Source organism: Zootoca vivipara, chromosome 4, assembly GCF_963506605.1.
Source record: "Zootoca vivipara chromosome 4, rZooViv1.1, whole genome shotgun sequence".
Lineage (NCBI taxonomy): Eukaryota > Metazoa > Chordata > Lepidosauria > Squamata > Lacertidae > Zootoca > Zootoca vivipara.
In genome coordinates this window covers 99714745-99733923 of record NC_083279.1, presented here as the reverse complement: position 1 = coordinate 99733923, position 19179 = coordinate 99714745, and the positions used below count along the sequence as shown (strand labels likewise).

At 44.9% G+C, this 19179-nt stretch overlaps 1 protein-coding gene across 1 annotated transcript; it reads left to right on the top strand.

Annotated features, from left to right (window-relative positions):
* The first annotated feature begins 1923 nt into the window (after positions 1–1923).
* On the top strand, positions 1924–16139 carry LOC132592064 (zinc finger protein 586-like). Its single transcript, XM_060274147.1, has 5 exons — positions 1924–2641; positions 2840–2921; positions 3208–3290; positions 5791–5917; positions 13291–16139. The coding sequence occupies exons 1-5, from the start codon at positions 2225–2227 to the stop codon at positions 14349–14351; spliced, it is 1770 nt and encodes a 589-aa protein (XP_060130130.1). The 5' UTR covers positions 1924–2224; the 3' UTR covers positions 14352–16139.
* Positions 16140–19179: the final 3040 nt, after the last annotated feature.

Genomic DNA, 19179 nt, shown 5'->3' with positions numbered 1-19179 from the left:
AATCTACGCTCGCTATTTTAAAGTTTAACCTTATTAGGAAGCAAGCAGGGGCTATACTTCCTTATCTATACCCTAACTTAGCTGACATAGCACCCTTTAACTTTGGCTGACGTGGCACCCTGGAACTTTCCACTGAGTTTTGAGACACATCCTGTCTTAGTCTTTCTCACAATTGGGACAGGGTGGGGGGGGGATCACAGGAAAGAACCACAGCAACGCGTGGCTGGGTCAGCTAGTAAAGTAAATAAAAAATGGGAAAAAAGGGAACTGAGCTGCCTTCCTAGAGAGGACAGGAAGCAAGGGGGGGCAGGTCCTCCAGAGCCAAGGCCCCTCCCTCCCCAGTCCTCCTTTCCTGCTTTGGTGTCTCTCCTGCAAGGGCTGCATCGCTGTCCCTTCACTCCTGGGATGATCTGGTGAGTCTCCTCTCTCTCCACCCCCCAGAGGCTGCAGTGGGGAGACAGTGGGGGTCCCAGGGCTGCAGCAGGGGAGGATGCCTGTGGGGGGGGGGGACCCCGGGTCAGGGAGGAGAGGGTCCTGCCTGGGAGGGGGGCAAGGTCTGCAAGGCTCTCCTTCCTGGAGATCAGAGATCCCAAACTCCCATGAAATCTCCCTTCTTCAAACAAAGGTGTCCCTAGGACTTTAACTCCCTGTGACGTCGCTCAGCGTCATGTGCAAATGGTTTTCCAAAGCTGGATGAGGAGGTGGACTAGCCCCCCCCCAAAAAAAACCCCCACGGGGAGGAAGGAAGTTAAGGTGGGAGAGAAAGACCAGGAATAAAGAGAGGGATCCCAGCCCATAGTCTGGCTGCTGCATTGCGGACCAGTTTCCCAGTCGTCTCCAAGGGCAGCTCCACACGGAGGCCACTGCAGCAATCCCCTCGCACCCAGAGCATGGCATCCCAGGACCACATCCTCTCTGTCCCAAAGGGATTGTTGCTGGAAAACCAGGCGGAAATGGGCGCTGCTACTCACTGAGCCTCCAGGGACCTTGGCATCCATGGCTGTGTGTGTGTTAAGCTATTAAATGATGGTGATGATAAAATACCTGCCTAAATTTCAAGGGAGATATCTTTGGCCCCTCCCACTTGGCCCTCAGGGGGTTGGCCAGATACATACCTGGCCCTCAGAGCAAAGAAAAAGGGACCCCACCCCAGGATTCTGTCTTGAAGGCGGCAGAGAGTCCAAGTGCAAGAAAAGGAGACAGAAGCAGGGGGAGTGGGGGTGGGGTTTGGGGCAACTCCTGAGGACCCCCAGGTGAGGATCCCCACTAGAGCCAAGCATCCATTTTTCACAAGATACAAATGATTCCCTTGTCAGTCAGTTCTGACTTCATGCATTGACTTGAAGGCAGGAGAAACCAGGTTGATTCATCTCAGAGAAATCCCTTCAGTTGCCTCTGTAGCAGGGGCTCATGTAGCAGGGGCCCAAAGGGCCCCAATTAAGGTGATGTAAATCCCTATAAATCCTGGAATATGCTTATATTAGTGAATTATGGTAAACTGTTGCTTTAAATAAACTGATGATTCAGCAAGAAGACATCCCTACTGGGATAGAAGGTCAGCTAATACGTCAATCACAAAGAAGCTATTCATAAACTAGAACATAAATTGTTACATCCGCACGTAACACAGGTTCCCATGCAAACTAACAATATGTAACAGATCACGGTAAGAATCAAAGTTTAGTTAGCAGTGCTTATTGCGCATGCGTATTAAATATGAAATGAGGTAATGATGAATATGAAATATAAAATGATGTAATGATTTATGTGATTGGTTAAATTGAAATCCTTTGTCCGAAATGTTATAAATACCCCTGCCCGACCTTTGGGCGGGGTGGCAGTTTTGCGAAAAGATTCGACTGTAACCTTATTGCTTTGCAATAAACATAATGGACTCCTAACTCCTCTTGTCTCTGAGTTTTATTGGCTAACTCAGAAGATAAGCCATTTTGTATTGCTAGAAGGCTAGAGACTTATTTCTTCTGCTCTTCCTCCTCTTTCTTTTCAGAAAGATAGCTCATGGTCTGGGATGTGCTGCAGTCCAGCCCTGGTTCCCAGCAAGACTCACCCATGCTTGCTCAGGGACCGCCCCCCCTACACATTCTGTAACAGAACAATGTATTTGTTTTGTAGGATTTGCTAGAGCTTCTCGGTAAGACGGACAGAACTTGGCAGAAGACGAAAGGGTTCCTTCTGATCTCTTACAGGCTTCCTGAGAGCACAGATGGATGAGCAAGACTCAACTGGCCCTGGAGCAGGAAGAGGCCATGCCATCCAATCTAGGAGCAGTGGGGGATTCTGGGAAAACTATGTGCAGAAGATCCTGGGTGAGGAGGACACCCTCCACTCAGAGGTGCAGAGCCAGCAGTTGAGGCAGTTCTACTGCCAGGAGGCCAAAGGACCCCGAGAGGTTTGCAGCCGACTCTACCACTTTTGCCACCAGTGGCTGAAGCCAGAAAGGCATACGAAAGCTGAGATGCTGGACCTGGTGATATTGGAGCAGTTCCTGGCTGTCCTTCCCCCGGAGATGGAGAGCTGGGTGAGGGAATGCGGAGCGGAAACCAGTTCCCAGGCGGTAGCCCTGGCCGAAGGTTTCCTCCTGAGTCAAGCAGAGGAGAGAAAGCAGGAACAGAGAAAGCAGGTGAGAGAGAGACTTTCCTCTGGATACTCCCAAGGGGCTCCAAAGAGGACAGAGAACATCCCATAATGGTCTCCTGATGGCCCATCCATTTTCTGGGAAAGCATCCATGGAATGAGATCTCACACCCTTCAAGTCTTTGTCACTCTCTTTCTAATAGTTCTCCCCATTCTCTGTTTTGAATCCTTGTTTCTTTTTCAGGGAAAGGATCATTTTCCAGAAATGGACCTGGATTCCTGTGAGGCAGAGAGGCCTCCGTTGGACACCAGAGAGAGGCCACTGGGTAAGGAGGAAGGTGGTTTTTCTCCATTTGGTCTCATTCTGTTCTTTTTCCAACTCATCTGAGGGTTCTTTTCATCTTGTTTTGGGGGGGGAGGCAGTTGGGAACAAGCGTCCAGAGGAGGGGAGATGTATTTCTGTACAGCAAACATATGAAATGGGCACAAACGTCCAAACGCTCTCAGCAGGTAATACTTTCTCAAAGGCCCATCTGTAGATAGAGATGTCCTGTTTCACCTGTGAGAGAAGCAGGCACTCCTGGCATCCTGATTACATTTTGTCTCTTGCAGGTGACAGAATGATGCTGGCAAGACCTCCTGATCCGTCTTTTCATGGGGGCAGAAGGGAAGCAGTGGCTGCGGAACCAGATCAGGTCAGGGGAAGCTGCCTTGTGGGGACAGAGGCCGAGGCTGAGGGATGGAGCAATGTCATGGGCTGGTTGGGCACAGAGGAATGGTGGGAGGATGCAGCTGGGGAACCAGCAAGAGAAGATGGCTCAGAGCCCAAGAAGTGGAGGTGGAAGAAGGATGGGCGGTCAGAGGGAGAAGAGGGAGAAGCCTGGGAAGAGGAGGTGTCAGAAGCTGAAGGGGTAACAGGGCTTAGTGAGCAGGGAGACTCTGTGGCAGAATGTAGTGGAGAATCAGAGGCAGAAGAGGAAGGAGGTGAGTGGGAGGAGGGAGGTCGAGAGGCTGAGGTGAGTCAGAATAAGGCAGGGCCACCGGTAGCTCCCTCTCCTTTTGCCAGAAGCCACCCTCCCTGTTTGTCTCTCAGAGTCAGAAGATCATCCAAGACAGATGACTATCCAAAATAGGCTTATTTTATTTCTAGATTGAGCACTGAATGTTAAAATTGCTTTCTAAGCAGTGGACAAATGAGAACAAATTGTTGCCTGGATTCACCTAACCAGCCCCATCTGCTGCAAAATGGGGTCTGCCCCCCATTCAGGGGTGTATCCAGGATCAAAACTAGGCCAATGGCCAGCATGAACACGAGTCTATACAGTCCATAATATCTTACCATTTAAAAAATACAGAAAAATACAAAAATAAAACATGCAGATTGTATACAAACACCAAGGTATGTTTTGTTTTTGTATTTTTCTGTATTTATTTCATGGTAAGACATTATGGACTGTATAGACTCATGTTCATGCTGGCCATTAGCCTTAATATAATGTATGACATAATTAATGATATACATTTATTTGATTTATTTTTTGTAGTTAAAAAACTGAAGAAGACCAAACCGAAACAGTATGATTACCTCGGATCACTGTCTCGCATGTCGTTATAGTTTATAAAGATAAAAACAGATATATATTGCAGCAGCAAATATATCTAGGGGCCAGGAACTGCTGTGTGTTCAGCAATGAAAGCAGGGAAGGCAAAATAAAGGTTGATGGCTGGAAATCACCCAGCACTTAAGCAGAAATTGCTGTAGCGGACACAAGCACCGCGCCAGCAAAACAATGCAGCCCTGAGAAGGATAATATGTTTGTGGTAGGGAAACTGCCAGGTAATTAAACGGCCGTACCTGAATGAGAGGCTGGCTGGGTACCCCAACACAAGAAACTTATTTTAAACTTGTGCTTGAGAGGCTGGCTGGGTTTGAGGGAACTTTATACAAAAAATAAAATTAAAATAAAACCTAATGCGGGGAGCAGGCAATCCTGTCTGTCCTGAGCAATTAAGCAAGAGTTAAATCGCAAGGATCTCTTAGCAACGTGAGTTTAGAGGGACCCTCAGCCCGCCAAACAAATGCGGATAACTTGTAAAGCAGTAAAAGGCAGAAGGGGGATCACAATTTAGGGGGAGGGAACTTGTAAATGCGGAGAACATGTAAAGCAGTAAAAAGGCAGAAGGGGATTCAAAGCAAGTAGGTCAGAAAAATGGCAGATATATACCACACCTGGGCAAACTTAGGGTCCTGATCAGGCAGCTGCACTGGAGGAACCCAAAGGGGAAAACCTCACAGAAAATGCACAGTGGTCAAACAAGGGGAGAAGCTATCCTCAGGCACGCGCCCCGCTGTTTCCCCCCACTAAAACAATAGGTATGCAGTATGCTCCCCCCCTTCACCCGTGGCCGTTCAGTGACTAAATAGCAGGAGGATAGCGCCAAGAGAACCCCCCCCACCGCATGCAGAAGCCCTGATCCCTGAACGTTACCACTACTCCAGATAAGGAACCGATTCTGCTGCTGCAGGCGAGCCTGGAAGAGATGAAAGGGGCGAGCGGCAAAGTGCTGCCTGCTCAAAGCCCAGGGACAGCGATTGGGGGCGGGTCCGCGAAAAAGGGCAGGATCTGAAGCCGTGTGGTCCAGCGGAGTTCCAGCGACGGAGCCTAGATCCGAAATTGCCGCGGCTGCATTAAGTGCAGCTAAACCCCGCCCCAGCGCCAGCCCTATTGGTTGGCTACTGGAGGCGTGGCGCGGCAGCAAGGGCAGATTATTCGCCATCACCCTACTTCTAGGGGGGCAGCTGCCCCCTGCCCCTTGCTGGGTACGCCCATGCCCCCATTCCTCTCCCTCTCCATGCCCACATGAACCCCTTGAATTTGACTCTAGGGCATTGGGAGGGAACTTCCCAGAACAGCTCACAAGGAGAGGAGAAAGTGGATCTTTCCATTAGGGGAACTGGAATGCTTGCATAGGCAAAATGACTTGAAAATCACAAGGTGGTGAGTACCACCTATTTGCACAAAGATGAACACCCATAATTAAAATACAGAATAAAATAAACATCCATAAATAAAATGTGCATCAAAGCAATCCTATTGAAACAACACCACAATTTACAGGAAGGAAACAACAGAGCATTGTGTAGCAGATCATACTTCTGCTGTCTCAGAGAGGACATTTCGCTCTTTCTTTCAGGGTCCAGTGTGCTTTGAAGATGTCGTTGTTCATTTCACAGACGAGGAGTGGGCATTGCTGGATCCTGAGCAGAGAGCTCTGCAGAAGGACGCCATGGAGGATTACCGTGGGATCGTGGCCTCTCTTGGTAAGGCTCCCTGTGGGATCGTCATATCGGCCTGGAATGTTAAAAAATACCTCTATGTGACCAACCTCATATATTTCCACAGAACTCTACAGTGCCCCCTACAACACCTGGCAACATAACACCCCCACAATAAACAGTAAATTACAGTGGTATCTCGGGTTACGTATGCTTCGGGTTACGTACCATTTTAACCCTCCGCGAATGCTGGGAGCGAAGCCTGCAGAGCTGAGATGCGCCTCCCGAACCCCCGGTGCCCGGGCAGCGTAGGGCATGGCAGAGCTGCTTGGCCGATCCCTACGCTAGTCTCCGGAAAGGGGGCAGGCAGGCAGGCACGCCCCTAAGGGGAGAGAGGAAAGAGCCGCCAACGTGAGGACGAGGGGAAGTTACGCACGTGTCTAGATGTGTGTGTGTGTGTGTGTGTGTGTGTGTGTTTGTTTAGAGTGGGGGTGGCGGCACCCAAAATGGGAGCGATGTGTGCAGGGGAAAAGCTAGAGGAATGAGGAGGGAGCCCTCTGTTGTCCCTGGGGAGTGTTGGCCCCTACCCCCGGTATCTTCCTACATTGGCTCCCACCCTTGGAGAAGGAGCTGTCAGTTTCTGGGTTCCATTTCCCAGTATTTTCTTTTGTCTGAGCCCTCTGTTGTCCCCTCCCCCCTGTATCTCCATACATTGGCCCCTGCGCACGCATCGTGAACATTTATATATAATAGATTAAATTTTTTTGAAATAAGAACATGAGAAGCAGAAGTTATTATTGTTTAATTTTATTTTTGGGGTTGTCTTTTATTTTGGTGGGTATTGTATGATTTGGGTGCTGTGTGTTTTGCGGTTTTTGTGTTTTGTTTTGGTTATTTGGATTTTGGTTATTTTGGTGTGTAGTGTATGATTTTGGTGTGGGTGGTTGTTTTTTGGTTTTTTATTTTTGGTGTATTTTTTTGGAATGTAGGATGGGATGTATGTTGTATTTTTAATGTGTTTTTTGTAATGTGTTTTTGTTGAGGAAGGTGGGGAGAGGTCCGTTTGGGCAAAGAAAAGGATCCGGGGTGATGATGCGCCTTGGGACCCAGAGAACTACTTTAAAAATCCCGACCGGGGGGGGGGGGTCAAATAGCAAAGCCCACAGCCCCATAGCAACAGACAGGCCGAGACAGAGGGGGGGGGGCGCCATATGGGCCACTTGGCCCAGGCCTCTGAATCTGTTAATGGCAAAATTAACAGAAGCAGTAAGAAATCAATCAAAACAAAAATTAAAAAATGAATGGAAAAGCTATGAGGATTATCCCCTTCATGGATCAATGCCTTGTCGTGGCGAAGGGGCTTGAATAACTCAGAGAAGCTATGAGCTATGCCATGCAGGGCCACCCAAGATGGACAGGTCATAGTGGAGAGTTTTGACTAAACGTGATCCACCTGGAGAAGGAACTGGCAAGCCACTCCAGTATCCCTGCCAAGAAAACTCCATGGACAAAGACAACAGGCATATAAAAGTTATGACGCTGGAAGATGAGCCCCTCAGGTCGGAAGGCGTCCAACATGCTACTGAGGAAGAGCGGAGGACAAGTACAAGTAGATTCAGAGCTGATGAAGCGGCTGGGCCAAAGCCGAAAGGACGCTCAGTTGCGGATATGCCTGGAAGCGAAAGGAAAGTCCGATGCTGTAAAGAAAAATATTGCATAGGAACCTGGAATGTAAGAACCATGAATAGAGGTAAGCTGGATGTGGTCAAAAATGAGATGACAAGAATAAATATCGACATCCTGGGCATCAGTGAACTAAAATGGAAGGGAATGGGTGAATTCAGTTCGGGTGACTATCATATCTACTACTGTGGGCAAGAATCCTGTAGAAGAAATGGAGTGGCCCTCATAGTCAACAAAAGAGTGGCAAAAGCTGTAATGGGATGCAATCTCAAAAATGACAGAATGATCTCGATACGAATCCAAGGCAGACCTTTTAACATCACAGTAATCCAAGTTTATGCACCAACTACCGGTGCTGAAGAAAGTGAAATTGACCAATTCTATGAAGACCTACAACACCTTCTAGAAATGACACCAAAGAAGGATGTTCTTCTCATTACAGGGGATTGGAATGCTAAAGTAGGGAATCAAGAGATAAAAGGAACAACTGGCAAGTTTGGCCTTGGAGTTCAAAACGAAGCAGGGCAAAGGCTAATAGAGTTCTGTCAAGAGAACAAGCTGGTCATCACAAACACTATTTTCCAACAACACAAGAGACGACTCTACACATGGATATCACCAAATGGGCAGCATCGAAATCAGATTGATTATATTCTCTGCAGCCAAAGATGGAGAAGCTCTATACAGTCAGCAAAAACAAGACCTGGAGCTGACTGTAACTCAGATCATCAGCTTCTTATAGCAAAATTCCAGCTTAAACTGAAGAAAGTAGGAAAAACCACTGGGCCAGTAAGATATAATCTGAATCAAATCCCTTATGAATACACAGTGGAAGTGAGGAACAGGTTTAAGGATTTAGATTTGGTGGACAGAGTGCCTGAAGAACTATGGATGGAGGCTCGTAACATTATACAGGAGGCAGCAACGAAAACCATCCCAAGGAAAAGGAAATGCAAGAAGGCAAAATGGCTGTCCAACAAGGCCTTACGAATAGCGGAGGAGAGGATGCAAGCAAAATGCAAGGGAGATAGGGAAAGATACAGGAAACTGAATGCAGATTTCCAAAAAACAGCAAGGAGAGATAAGAGGGTCTTCTTAAATGGGCAATGCAAAGAAATAGAGGAAAACAATAGAATGGGGAAAACCAGAGATCTGTTCAAGAAAATTGGAGATATGAAAGGAACATTTCGTACAAAGATTACCATAATCAAGGACAATAGTGGTAAGGACCTAACAGAAGCAGAAGACATCAAGAAGAGGTGGCAAGAATACACAGAGGAATTATACCAGAAAGATATGGAGGTCTCGTACACCCCAGGTAGTGTGGTTGCTGACCTTGAGCCAGACATCCTGGAGAGTGAAGTCAAATGGGCCTTAGAAAGCACTGCTAATAACAAAGCCAGTGGAAGTGATGATATTCCAGCTGAACTATTTAAAATTTTAAAAGATGATGCTGTTAAGGTGCTACACCCAATATGCCAGCAAGTTTGGAAAACTCAGCAATGGCCAGAGGATTGGAGAAGATCAGTCTACATCCCAATTCCAAAGAAGGGCAGCGCCAAAGAATGCTCCAACTACCGCACAATTGCGCTCATTTCACACGCTAGCAAGGTTATGCTTAAAATTCTACAAGGCAGGCTTAGGCAGTATGTGGACCGAGAACTCCCAGAAGTGCAAGCTGGATTTCGAAAGGGCAGAGGAACCAGAGACCAAATAGCAAACATGTGCTGGATTATGGAGAAAGCTAGAGAGTTCCAGAAAAACGTCTACTTCTGCTTCATTGACTATGCAAAAGCCTTTGACTGTGTCGACCACAGCAAACTATGGCAAGTTCTTAAAGAAATGGGAGTGCCTGATCACCTCATCTGTCTCCTGAGAAATCTCTATGTGGGACAAGAAGCTACAGTTAGAACTGGATATGGAACAACTGATTGGTTCAAAATTGGGAAAGGAGTACGACAAGGTTGTATATTGTCTCCCTGCTTATTTAACTTATATGCAGAATTCATCATGCGAAAGGCTGGACTAGATGAATCCCAAGCAGGAATTAAGATTGCCGGAAGAAATATCAACAACCTCAGATATGCAGATGACACAACCTTGATGGCAGAAAGTGAGGAGGAATTAAAGAACCTTTTAATGAGGGTGAAAGAGGAGAGCGCAAAATATGGTCTGAAGCTCAACATCAAAAAAACCAAGATCATGGCCACTGGTCCCATCACCTCCTGGCAAATAGAAGGGGAAGAAATGGAGGCAGTGAGAGATTTTACTTTCTTGGGCTCCTTGATCACTGCAGATGGTGACAGCAGTCACGAAATTAAAAGACGCCTGCTTCTTGGGAGAAAAGCAATGACAAACCTAGACAGCATCTTAAAAAGCAGAGACATCACCTTGCCGACAAAGGTCCGTATAGTTAAAGCTATGGTTTTCCCAGTAGTGATGTATGGAAGTGAGAGCTGGACCATAAAGAAGGCTGATCGCCGAAGAATTGATGCTTTTGAATTATGGTGCTGGAGGAGACTCTTGAGAGTCCCATGGACTGCTAGAAGATCAAACCTATCAATTCTTAAGGAAATCAGCCCCGAGTGCTCCCTGGAAGGACAGATCGTGAAGCTGAGGCTCCAATACTTTGGCCACCTCATGAGAAGAGAAGAATCCTTGGAAAAGACCCTGATGTTGGGAAAGATTGAGGGCACTAGGAGAAGGGGACGACAGAGGACAAGATGGTTGGACAGTGTTCTCGAAGCTACGAACATGAGTTTGACCAAACTGCGGGAGGCAGTGCAAGACAGGAGTGCCTGGCGTGCTCTGGTCCATGGGGTCACGAAGAGTCGGACACGACTAAACGACTAAACAACAACATGAGGATTATATGAAGAAACATTATTCAAAGGATGACATGCTAACATGCGTAGAGTAAGAGATATGAAGGGAAAGAGCGGGGGAGATAGTTTTAGAGATTATCTGAGTATAGAATTGTACAGAAAACAAAAGCACGAATGGTACTCAAAGATATAACAGAAGTCGGAAAAGCGTGGAGGGAAGTCGAGGGGGGGAGGGGAGGGAAAGGGGAAAGAGTGATGAGAAACGAAGTTGGAATAATGATATAAGGAAATGTAATGGAAACTTTTCGTTATTTTTCTTATGTTCATTTTTCTATTATGTTCATTATTTATTTTGTGATTATTGTGTATATTGGTGTCAAGGTGGATATAAAATTGTTTTGATGAAATTAATTGAAATATTTTTTTAAAAAAGAATAGGATTGAGGGTGATGATGCGCCCTGGGACCCAGAGAACTACTTTAAAAATCCTGACCCGGGATGTGTGTGTGTGTCAAATAGCGAAGCCCCACAGCCCCGTAGCAACAACAGAAGGCGTGTTCCGAAGCGCCCGAGTTGTTCGGTTCCATAAAAAACCCAGGAAGTGGCATGGGGAAGGTAGGGGATTGTAAATCGAGGGGGAGGGGGATTGGCCACTGCAAATATCCGAGGACTTAAACTGGGAAGAGAAAGTGCATAGTTTATTTTTTTTATTAAAAAAAGACACAGAGGCTTGCATTCAGTCATAGTATAAAGCCTAGGTTAAAAGGGGCATGACTGCCCTTACTTAAAATGGCCACCGGAGCCTCGCATGTGACACAACGCCCGCTAATTTAAAAAGCAAAAACTGCTCGCTGTGCCCCCAAGTGCGTGTTAGGGGAAATGATGAACAACTGCCCAATGCTGCCAGGCATTTATTAATGCAGCCACCGGGAGGCGAGGCCTAGTCTGTTGGCCTTGGCTTGGGTTAGTATTTTAATGTGACCCAAGGCCTCCGCCCTGTATCTCCATTCCTTGGCCCCAGCCTGACTCTGTGGGTTGTCTGGTAATGGTTTCAGTTGCTTGGTTGATGACATCATTATTTGGCGCTGCCCTTCAGAAATTCTGCTCCTGATAGTGTGCAATCTGCCTTTCTATTGGATGCTGCTGGAGTTTTTCTGGTTGTGACGTCTAATCTGGGCACCACTTTTTTGTGTGTTTAATCATTATTTTAGTTTCCATGCGCTGCTCTGGTTTGCCAGAAGCGGCTTTGTCATGCTGGCCACATGACCTGGAAGCTATACGCCGGCTCCCTCGGCCAATAATGCGAGATGAGCGCGCAACCCCAGAGTCGGTCACGACTGGACCTAATGGTCAGGGGTCCCTTTACCTTTACCTAGGTGTGAAAGGTGTGGTTTTTTGAAATAATTTTTACACCAGATCTCTCCCTGATGGGCAAGATACATTGTGCCCAAATTTATTACAATTCGGTTCAGCATTTATGGTGAAAGGCTGTCTCATCTGTGCATGCAATGCCTACATATATATATATATGTATATATATATATATGTATATATATATAATATAGATGCATGCTTCAGTATCTGGGAAAAGATCACCTGCATAACGCTCCAGTTTGGACTCAAGTATTTCATTTATGTATTTTGGGGCATTTACATCCCCATTAATGACACAAATTCTGCCCACACCTTTTGCTGCCATACAACCCCAGATCATCACACTACCTGGGTGTTTCACGGTCGGTGTAATGCAAGTAGGATGTAAATCTTCTCTGATTCTTCTCACGTATTTCATGCCATGACTACGAAGCAAGGAGATTTGGGTCTCATCACTCCAAATAACACTGTCCCATTGTTCTGCTGTCCAGTTAACATGGGTTTAATCCTTTCAACCTTTGCTTGAGAGATAACAATGGGTTTTCCCTTAGATTTCTAACATTTAAACCAGTCCTTGCACTCACCTTCACATTACATTTCATTATGTCACCTTGTATACACCCAGATGATTTTCTTCTGTCATGTAGGGACAGTCTCTCCATCCTTCGATCGTCACTTGCCTTTGTGCACCTTTTCCTGCCTTTACCAGTCTGATTTTGTAGTGACTGAGTCTCCTAATACCTCTTCAAAAATACAGAAATGTCAGCTTTGGTTAAGTTTTCCCCAATTTTTTATCTAATTTCTTCATAACTGTAGCCTTGTTCTCTAAATAGTACAATTTTACATCTGGGTCCACTCTTTGTGCCATTTCTATAATTTTATTATGCTTTACAACCACACTATATGAAATAACACAAAAAACCACCAAAGCGATAGCAATCACATAACACACTGACAAAAGTCAACCTAAGTATGTTGTGCTTCCTTTTTCTGGTTATTTGGCTATAACATTTGATAGAATACGGGAAATTGAACAAACTTTGTTGAATTTCATTGATTAAATTATCTTTCCATTGATATATAATTTTATGATATTATTCCAAAAGAAGTGGTGTTATGAGCCATCAAACCTCTGAAATATACTTTTTTCACAAAGGTCTTCCACAATTTTGACCACTACTGTATATCAAACAAAGCAACATTCAACAACTCAATAATAATAATAATAATAATAATAATAATAATAATAATAATAATACCCTGTCCATCTGGCTGGGTTTCCCCAGTCACTCTGGGTAGCTTCCAGCAAAACATTAAGATAAAAACATCTATTAAACATTAAACACTTCCCTAAACAGGGCTGCCTTCAGATGTCTCCTAAAAGCCTGGTAGTTATTATTAGATTCATCAGAATTTAATAATATATATGTTGGTTAATGGCAAAAAAAACCCACAGGTAATGAACACACACCCAACTCCCTTCAGGTCTTCTCCATTTGTTCCTGAGGCCCCAATCCCCTTTTTTCTCTATTGCAGATTGTGATGAATTAGAAATCGAGAACAAAGGTGACCACGATAAAATCCGCAGAAAGGAGAAGCCACGTAAAAATTTGGAGAGTGGAGAAAGCTGTAGTCAGAGCTCCCATTCCACTTCCCATCAGCAAAATCTCATCGGAAAGAAACTTTATCAGTGCATGGAATGTGGAAAGAGCTTCAGTCAGAGACACCATCTCACTTCCCATCAAAGAATTCATACAGGGGAGAAACCCTATCAGTGCATGGAATGTGGAAAGAGCTTCAGTTGGAGAACCGATCTCACTTCCCATCAGAGAATTCATACAGGGGAGAAACCCTATCAGTGCGTGGAATGTGGAAAGAGCTTCAGTCAGAGCTCCTCTCTCACTTCCCATAAAAGAATTCATACAGGGGAGAAACCCTACCAGTGCGTGGAATGTGGAAAGAGCTTCACTGAGAACTCCCATCTCACAAGACATCAAAGAATTCATACAGGGGAGAAACCCTATCAGTGTGTGGAATGTGGAAAGAGCTTCAGTGTGAGCTACTCTCTCACTAAGCATAAGAGAATTCATACAGGAAAGAAACCATATCAGTGCTTTGAATGTGGAAGGAGCTTCAGTCAGAGCCACAGTCTCACTTCCCATCAAAGAATTCATACAGGGGAGAAACCCTATCAGTGCGTGGAATGTGGAAAGAGCTTCAGTCAGAGTTCCTATCTTACTTCCCATCAAAGAATTCATACAGGGGAGAAACCCTATCAGTGCGTGGAATGTGGAAAGAGCTTCAGTCACAGCCACAGTCTCACTTCCCATCAAAGAATTAATACAGGGGAGAAACCCTATCAGTGCTTCGAATGTGGAAAGAGCTTCAGTAAGAGCTCCAATCTCATTTCCCATCAAAGAATTCATACAGGGGAGAAACCATATCAGTGTGTGGAATGTGGAAAGAGCTTTACTGATAGCTCCTCTCTCACTTCCCATCAAAGAATTCATACAGGGGAGAAACCCTATCATTGCTTTGAATGTGGAAAGAGCTTTAGGAAGAGCTGCCATCTCACTTCCCATCAAAGGATTCATTGAGGGGAGAAACCCTATCAGTGCGTGGAATATGGAAAGAGCTTCAGGCAGAGCTGCGATCTGACTTCCCATCAAAGAATTCATACGGGGAGAAACCCTATCTGTTTGTGGAATGTGGAAAGAGCTTCAGTATGCGCTCCCATCTCACTTCCCATCAAAGAATTCATACAGGGGAGACGGTACACTCTAGTAAGAGCCCCGGAGAGAGTGGAGTGGTAGTCGTGGGAGCCATTTTCGGGCGCCATTGTTACCCTTGCGAACCGAGGCTCCGAGCCGGCAGTGAAGAGAGGTGGATTCTTCCAGATTAAAAATTTGAGCACTAATCTCCCTGCAAGATTTTAAAGTTGTTAGAAGAAAGTCCCCTAGGAAGTTGGATCTGGGTCCCTGGAGGGATCAGTGAATGGATTTTACAACATTTTTATAATAAGGATTGGATTGTTCTATTGAAATTGAGAACTGTCAACTTTAAAAGTGAAATTGAAACTGTGCTTAAGATGGTGGATAATGACTTTGAGATATGATTAAATAATAAAAGAAGAAGATACCCAGATCGGACAAAAAAATGGCGTTTGAAACTTGGAAATTAGATTCCTGCCATTTCCGGTTTCGCAATCTGATGTTTTCCCATGGAATTTGAGACGTCAAGAATGGCTGTAGACTCAACACCATCACAAGATTTGGACTGGCAAAAGGTACTTTTGGAACTTTGGGACACTAAACACGAGCTGGTTATGAATACTGTAACAAGCAGCTGCGTGAAAATAATAATAAACAGCTAAGTTATATGAGTGAAAGAAGCTGCTTGGATAATAGAATTGGAAAAGGACTGATGCTTTTGGACTGTGCAGAGGAGCGAGATGACCAACCACTAACACTGGACAATGACTTGGAATTTAAAAACTTTAAAGATTTTAAAGAAGAGGAGGAAGATGATTGGCAAAATGTTCCACAAGTGAGAGATGTGGAACAGGGTATGGATTTGACCCAAGGGCCCCTCAAAGAAGAACCAGTGTGGGCTGTTGTCTTCCCAGTGAGAGAGGGAGGGCAGCGCACGCTCTGAGATTTTGGAAAGATATCTGGATGGCGTTGGTGTTGGGAAACAGATGGAGAACTGAGGAAACAGCAGAAGAAGTTTAAAAAATTTTGGTGGAGGACTTGGGAAAGGGTGGGAGTGGGGTTAATGATGTAAATATATGATATTTTACTGGATTGATTTGGAAGGTCTGAAACTGGTCTGAAAAATGGAATTCGCTGAAACGTCTGGGATACCTAGATTCAGGGGAAGGGGGGACGAAATAATATTAAATGTTTAAATGTAATTAGGAAATAAGAGTTAATATAACAATGGTGATTCATTGTTGGTGACAATTGTAAGCTAAGGGTGAAGTAAATGATAGTATAATGGGAAATTAAAAATTAATAGATTTAGAATTATTGTTTTAATGTTAAGAGAATATAATTGATATTTTTAGATTTTTATTAGAATAGAAAAGTTTAGAGAGTAATGAAATAAGATGATTTAAGAATAATGTGAAAACTGCCTAAGCGTTATTATAATGTGGACCCAGTGGGGGGGGGGGACGAGGAAGTCCACAATGTGAAGACAAATGTAAGATCAATAGGTTCTTTTTTTTTGTATTGTATTGTATTTGTTTTGCTTTTTGATGTCTTTTTTTCTTATGTGTTGTTGTTTATCTTTGTGATTGTTTTGTTTTTTTCATTATTAAGTGTTGAAAATGAATGAAAATGAATAATAAAAAAAGAATTCATACAGGGGAGAAACCATATCAGTGCGTGGAATGTGGAAAGAGCTTCACTGATAGCACCAAACTCACTTCCCATAAAAGAATCCATACAAAGGTCGGATAAACCATTATACATCTTCAGGAGCCAGGCAAATCTGCACCTTTTTAACCAGGCCTTTGGCTGATTGACATCTTATGCCATTTTAAAATGTGGTGTTGTGTGTTTTTATTTGTAAGCATCCTGAGACCTGTGGGTGTAGGGAATAGGCGCTAACTCTTAAAGGCCTAGGGGTCTTTCCCCCCCCTGAAATATTTGAAGAGGCAACCCCCAGTTTGTGTGTGTGTGTTTTCCCAGACGCAACCTTTTATTCTTCTGCAACTTGCCATACAATTTCTCTTTCAATTTGTCCTCTTAAAAAATAGAATAAATGAACACACAAAGGTCATGAGCAAAACAAAATACAAGAAAATACAAACATGGACAGGTCCCATCTTTGCAGGCTAAACACAACATTTGCTTTAAAGCAGGGTTTCCCAAACTTGGGTCCCCAGCAGCTCCCGGACTACAGTTCCCATCATCCTTCCCCATTGGTCATGCTAGCTAAGGATGATGGGAGTTGTAGTCCAAAGGCAGCTGGGGACCCAAGTTTGCTTTAAAGGGAAAGTAGGCTGGCCCTGGACAAAAACTCTATGGACAAAGACAACAGGCATATAAAAGTTATGACACTGGAAGATGAGGCCCTCAGGTTGGAAGGCGTCCAACATGCTACTGGGGAAGAGCGGAGGACAAGTACAAGTAGATTCAAAGCTGATGAAGCGGCTGGGCCAAAGCCGAAAGGACGCTCAGTTGCGGATATGCCTGGAAGCGAAAGGGAAGTCCAATGCTGTAAAGAAAAATATTGCATAGGAACCTGGAATGTTAGAACCATGAAAGAAGGTATGCTGGGTGTGGTCAAAAATGAGATGGCAAGAATAAATAATGACATCCTGGGCACCAGTTGACATCTGGGTTTATTGCAGGCTCTGGTACCAGTGTCCATGTTAAGTCTGGTGGTTGTATTATTGTGGGTGAGGAGTTGTTTAAGATTGGGTGGCTGTCTGTAGGCAATGAAAGGTCTTCCTCCCAGAGCTTGAGAAAGAGATCTACAGCAAACCTTTTTAGAACTAAAATATCCACCCGATGAAGTTAAACAACAGATCAACAGAGCCAGACTGATACCCAGAGAGAACTTGCTGCAAGACAGACCCCAAAAAGAAAACAACAGAACACCACTAGGAATCACATACAGCTCCCAAGTCAAAAGAGTACAACACATCATCAGAGATCTACAACCTCTCCTAGACACTGACAGTTCTCTTTCTCAAGCTCTTTTATGTCACGGTCCTGCATGGACCTGTACAGCACCACTGGATGTTTCACAATCGATTGATGCTGCACCAATGACACTTTGTATCCGCAGCTGCAGTTTCCCTCAGGCTGCCAGCTGGATACTTGCATTTATTCAGATAACACAGACCAGGATAGGTTTTAAATAACAAGTGTGGTTTATTTGTTAGTACAGAAGCGTGTGGTTACTGAAAGCATAATGCCGTACATAAACTTATAACTGGTAACCTATACCGGCCTATTCCTTTGCCTGTCTGGAGCCTGAGGCAAGTCTGGTGATGAGATTTGGCTTCCATTTGAGAACAATGAGCCCAGCAATTGCCACCTCTGGGCATTTCCTGGGGTAGGAGGTGTGCATACATGATGTCTTCAAGCTTGGGGAGCTGTCAGGGGAAAGAGCCCTTTGTCCAAGGGCAAAATGGCGTTGGAATGGAGGAACTTGGCAAAGGGGTTGATTTTATACGATTCACAAAGCTAGGTATCCTCTCTGAGCTGTCAAGTTGAAAGGATACATTCAGGCACAATATTTGTAACATTTAACAACTTTAAAGATGTGGCCCTCCCCTGTAATTTCCGCAACAATCGTTTTCTTTATTCATCTATACCACCTGAAAGTAGGGTGGAAGGGTCACAGCATTGACACCCCTAGCAGATCTTGCTTCTCCATTGCTCAGAGCTTTGACTCTGGCACAGAGGAAGCCGGTCTCTGTGTTTTCATCTTCCAGCTCAGCTCCTGCACAACTCCCTCTGGCTCTTGCTCTCCTACTTAGCAGCCAGGTGAGATTGGGGGTGGGGTGGAGGACATTTCCTGGGTTTCCCCATCCCTTTGTTGCAGCTCAAGCGGCCAGCAAAGATCACTGTCTTATCAGGAAACTTACCAAGGAACTTGAACAGTTCAGAAAACTCCCCGATTAGATCCTGACCCTCCCTGGGTACAGGACCCCCAGGAATTGAAAGGAACTTAGGGCATCACCCAGACTGACCCCTCCCAAACCCACAAGTGTGTGATTGTGTGTGTGTGTGTGTGTGTGTGTGTGTGAAACCCTAGAATCATAGAATCATAGAGTTGGAAGAGACCACAAGGGCCATCCAGTCCAACCCCCTGCCAAGCAGGAAACACCATCAAAGCATTCTTGACATATGCATGTCAAGCCTCTGCTTAAAGACCTCCAAAAAAAGGAGACTCCACCACACTCCTTGGCAGCAAATTCCACTGCCGAACAGCTCTTACCCTGCAGTTGAGCAACAGGCAGGACACAAAGCATCAGTCAGAAACATAAAAAATCAATACAAATCAGTTCACCCGACAAAAAGCAGACTCGGGGTCAGCTAACTTATTCAAAAAAAGAAAGAAAGAGTAGCACAGATTCCATGTATGTAAATTCCCTTTGCACAGCAGCGTCCACATTTACAATTGATAATTTCATTTAGAGATTGGACTAGATGACCCTCGTGGTCCCTCCCAACTCTGCAATTCTATGGTTATTATTATCCAGAAGACAAAGGTGTGTCTGTGTGTCTTTACTCTTTGCCGAATCCTCTTGCAGTTCTCAGCCCTGTCCACTTGATGTCGCAAAAAACCCAACATTCGCTAGCAAGTGTTGGCGTGAAGCCTTCTAAGGCTCTGCAGTCACCACAATAAAATGACCAGAGCCATGACTTAAAAGTGCCACTGGCTTCCTGCTTTCCCTGAAGAGGA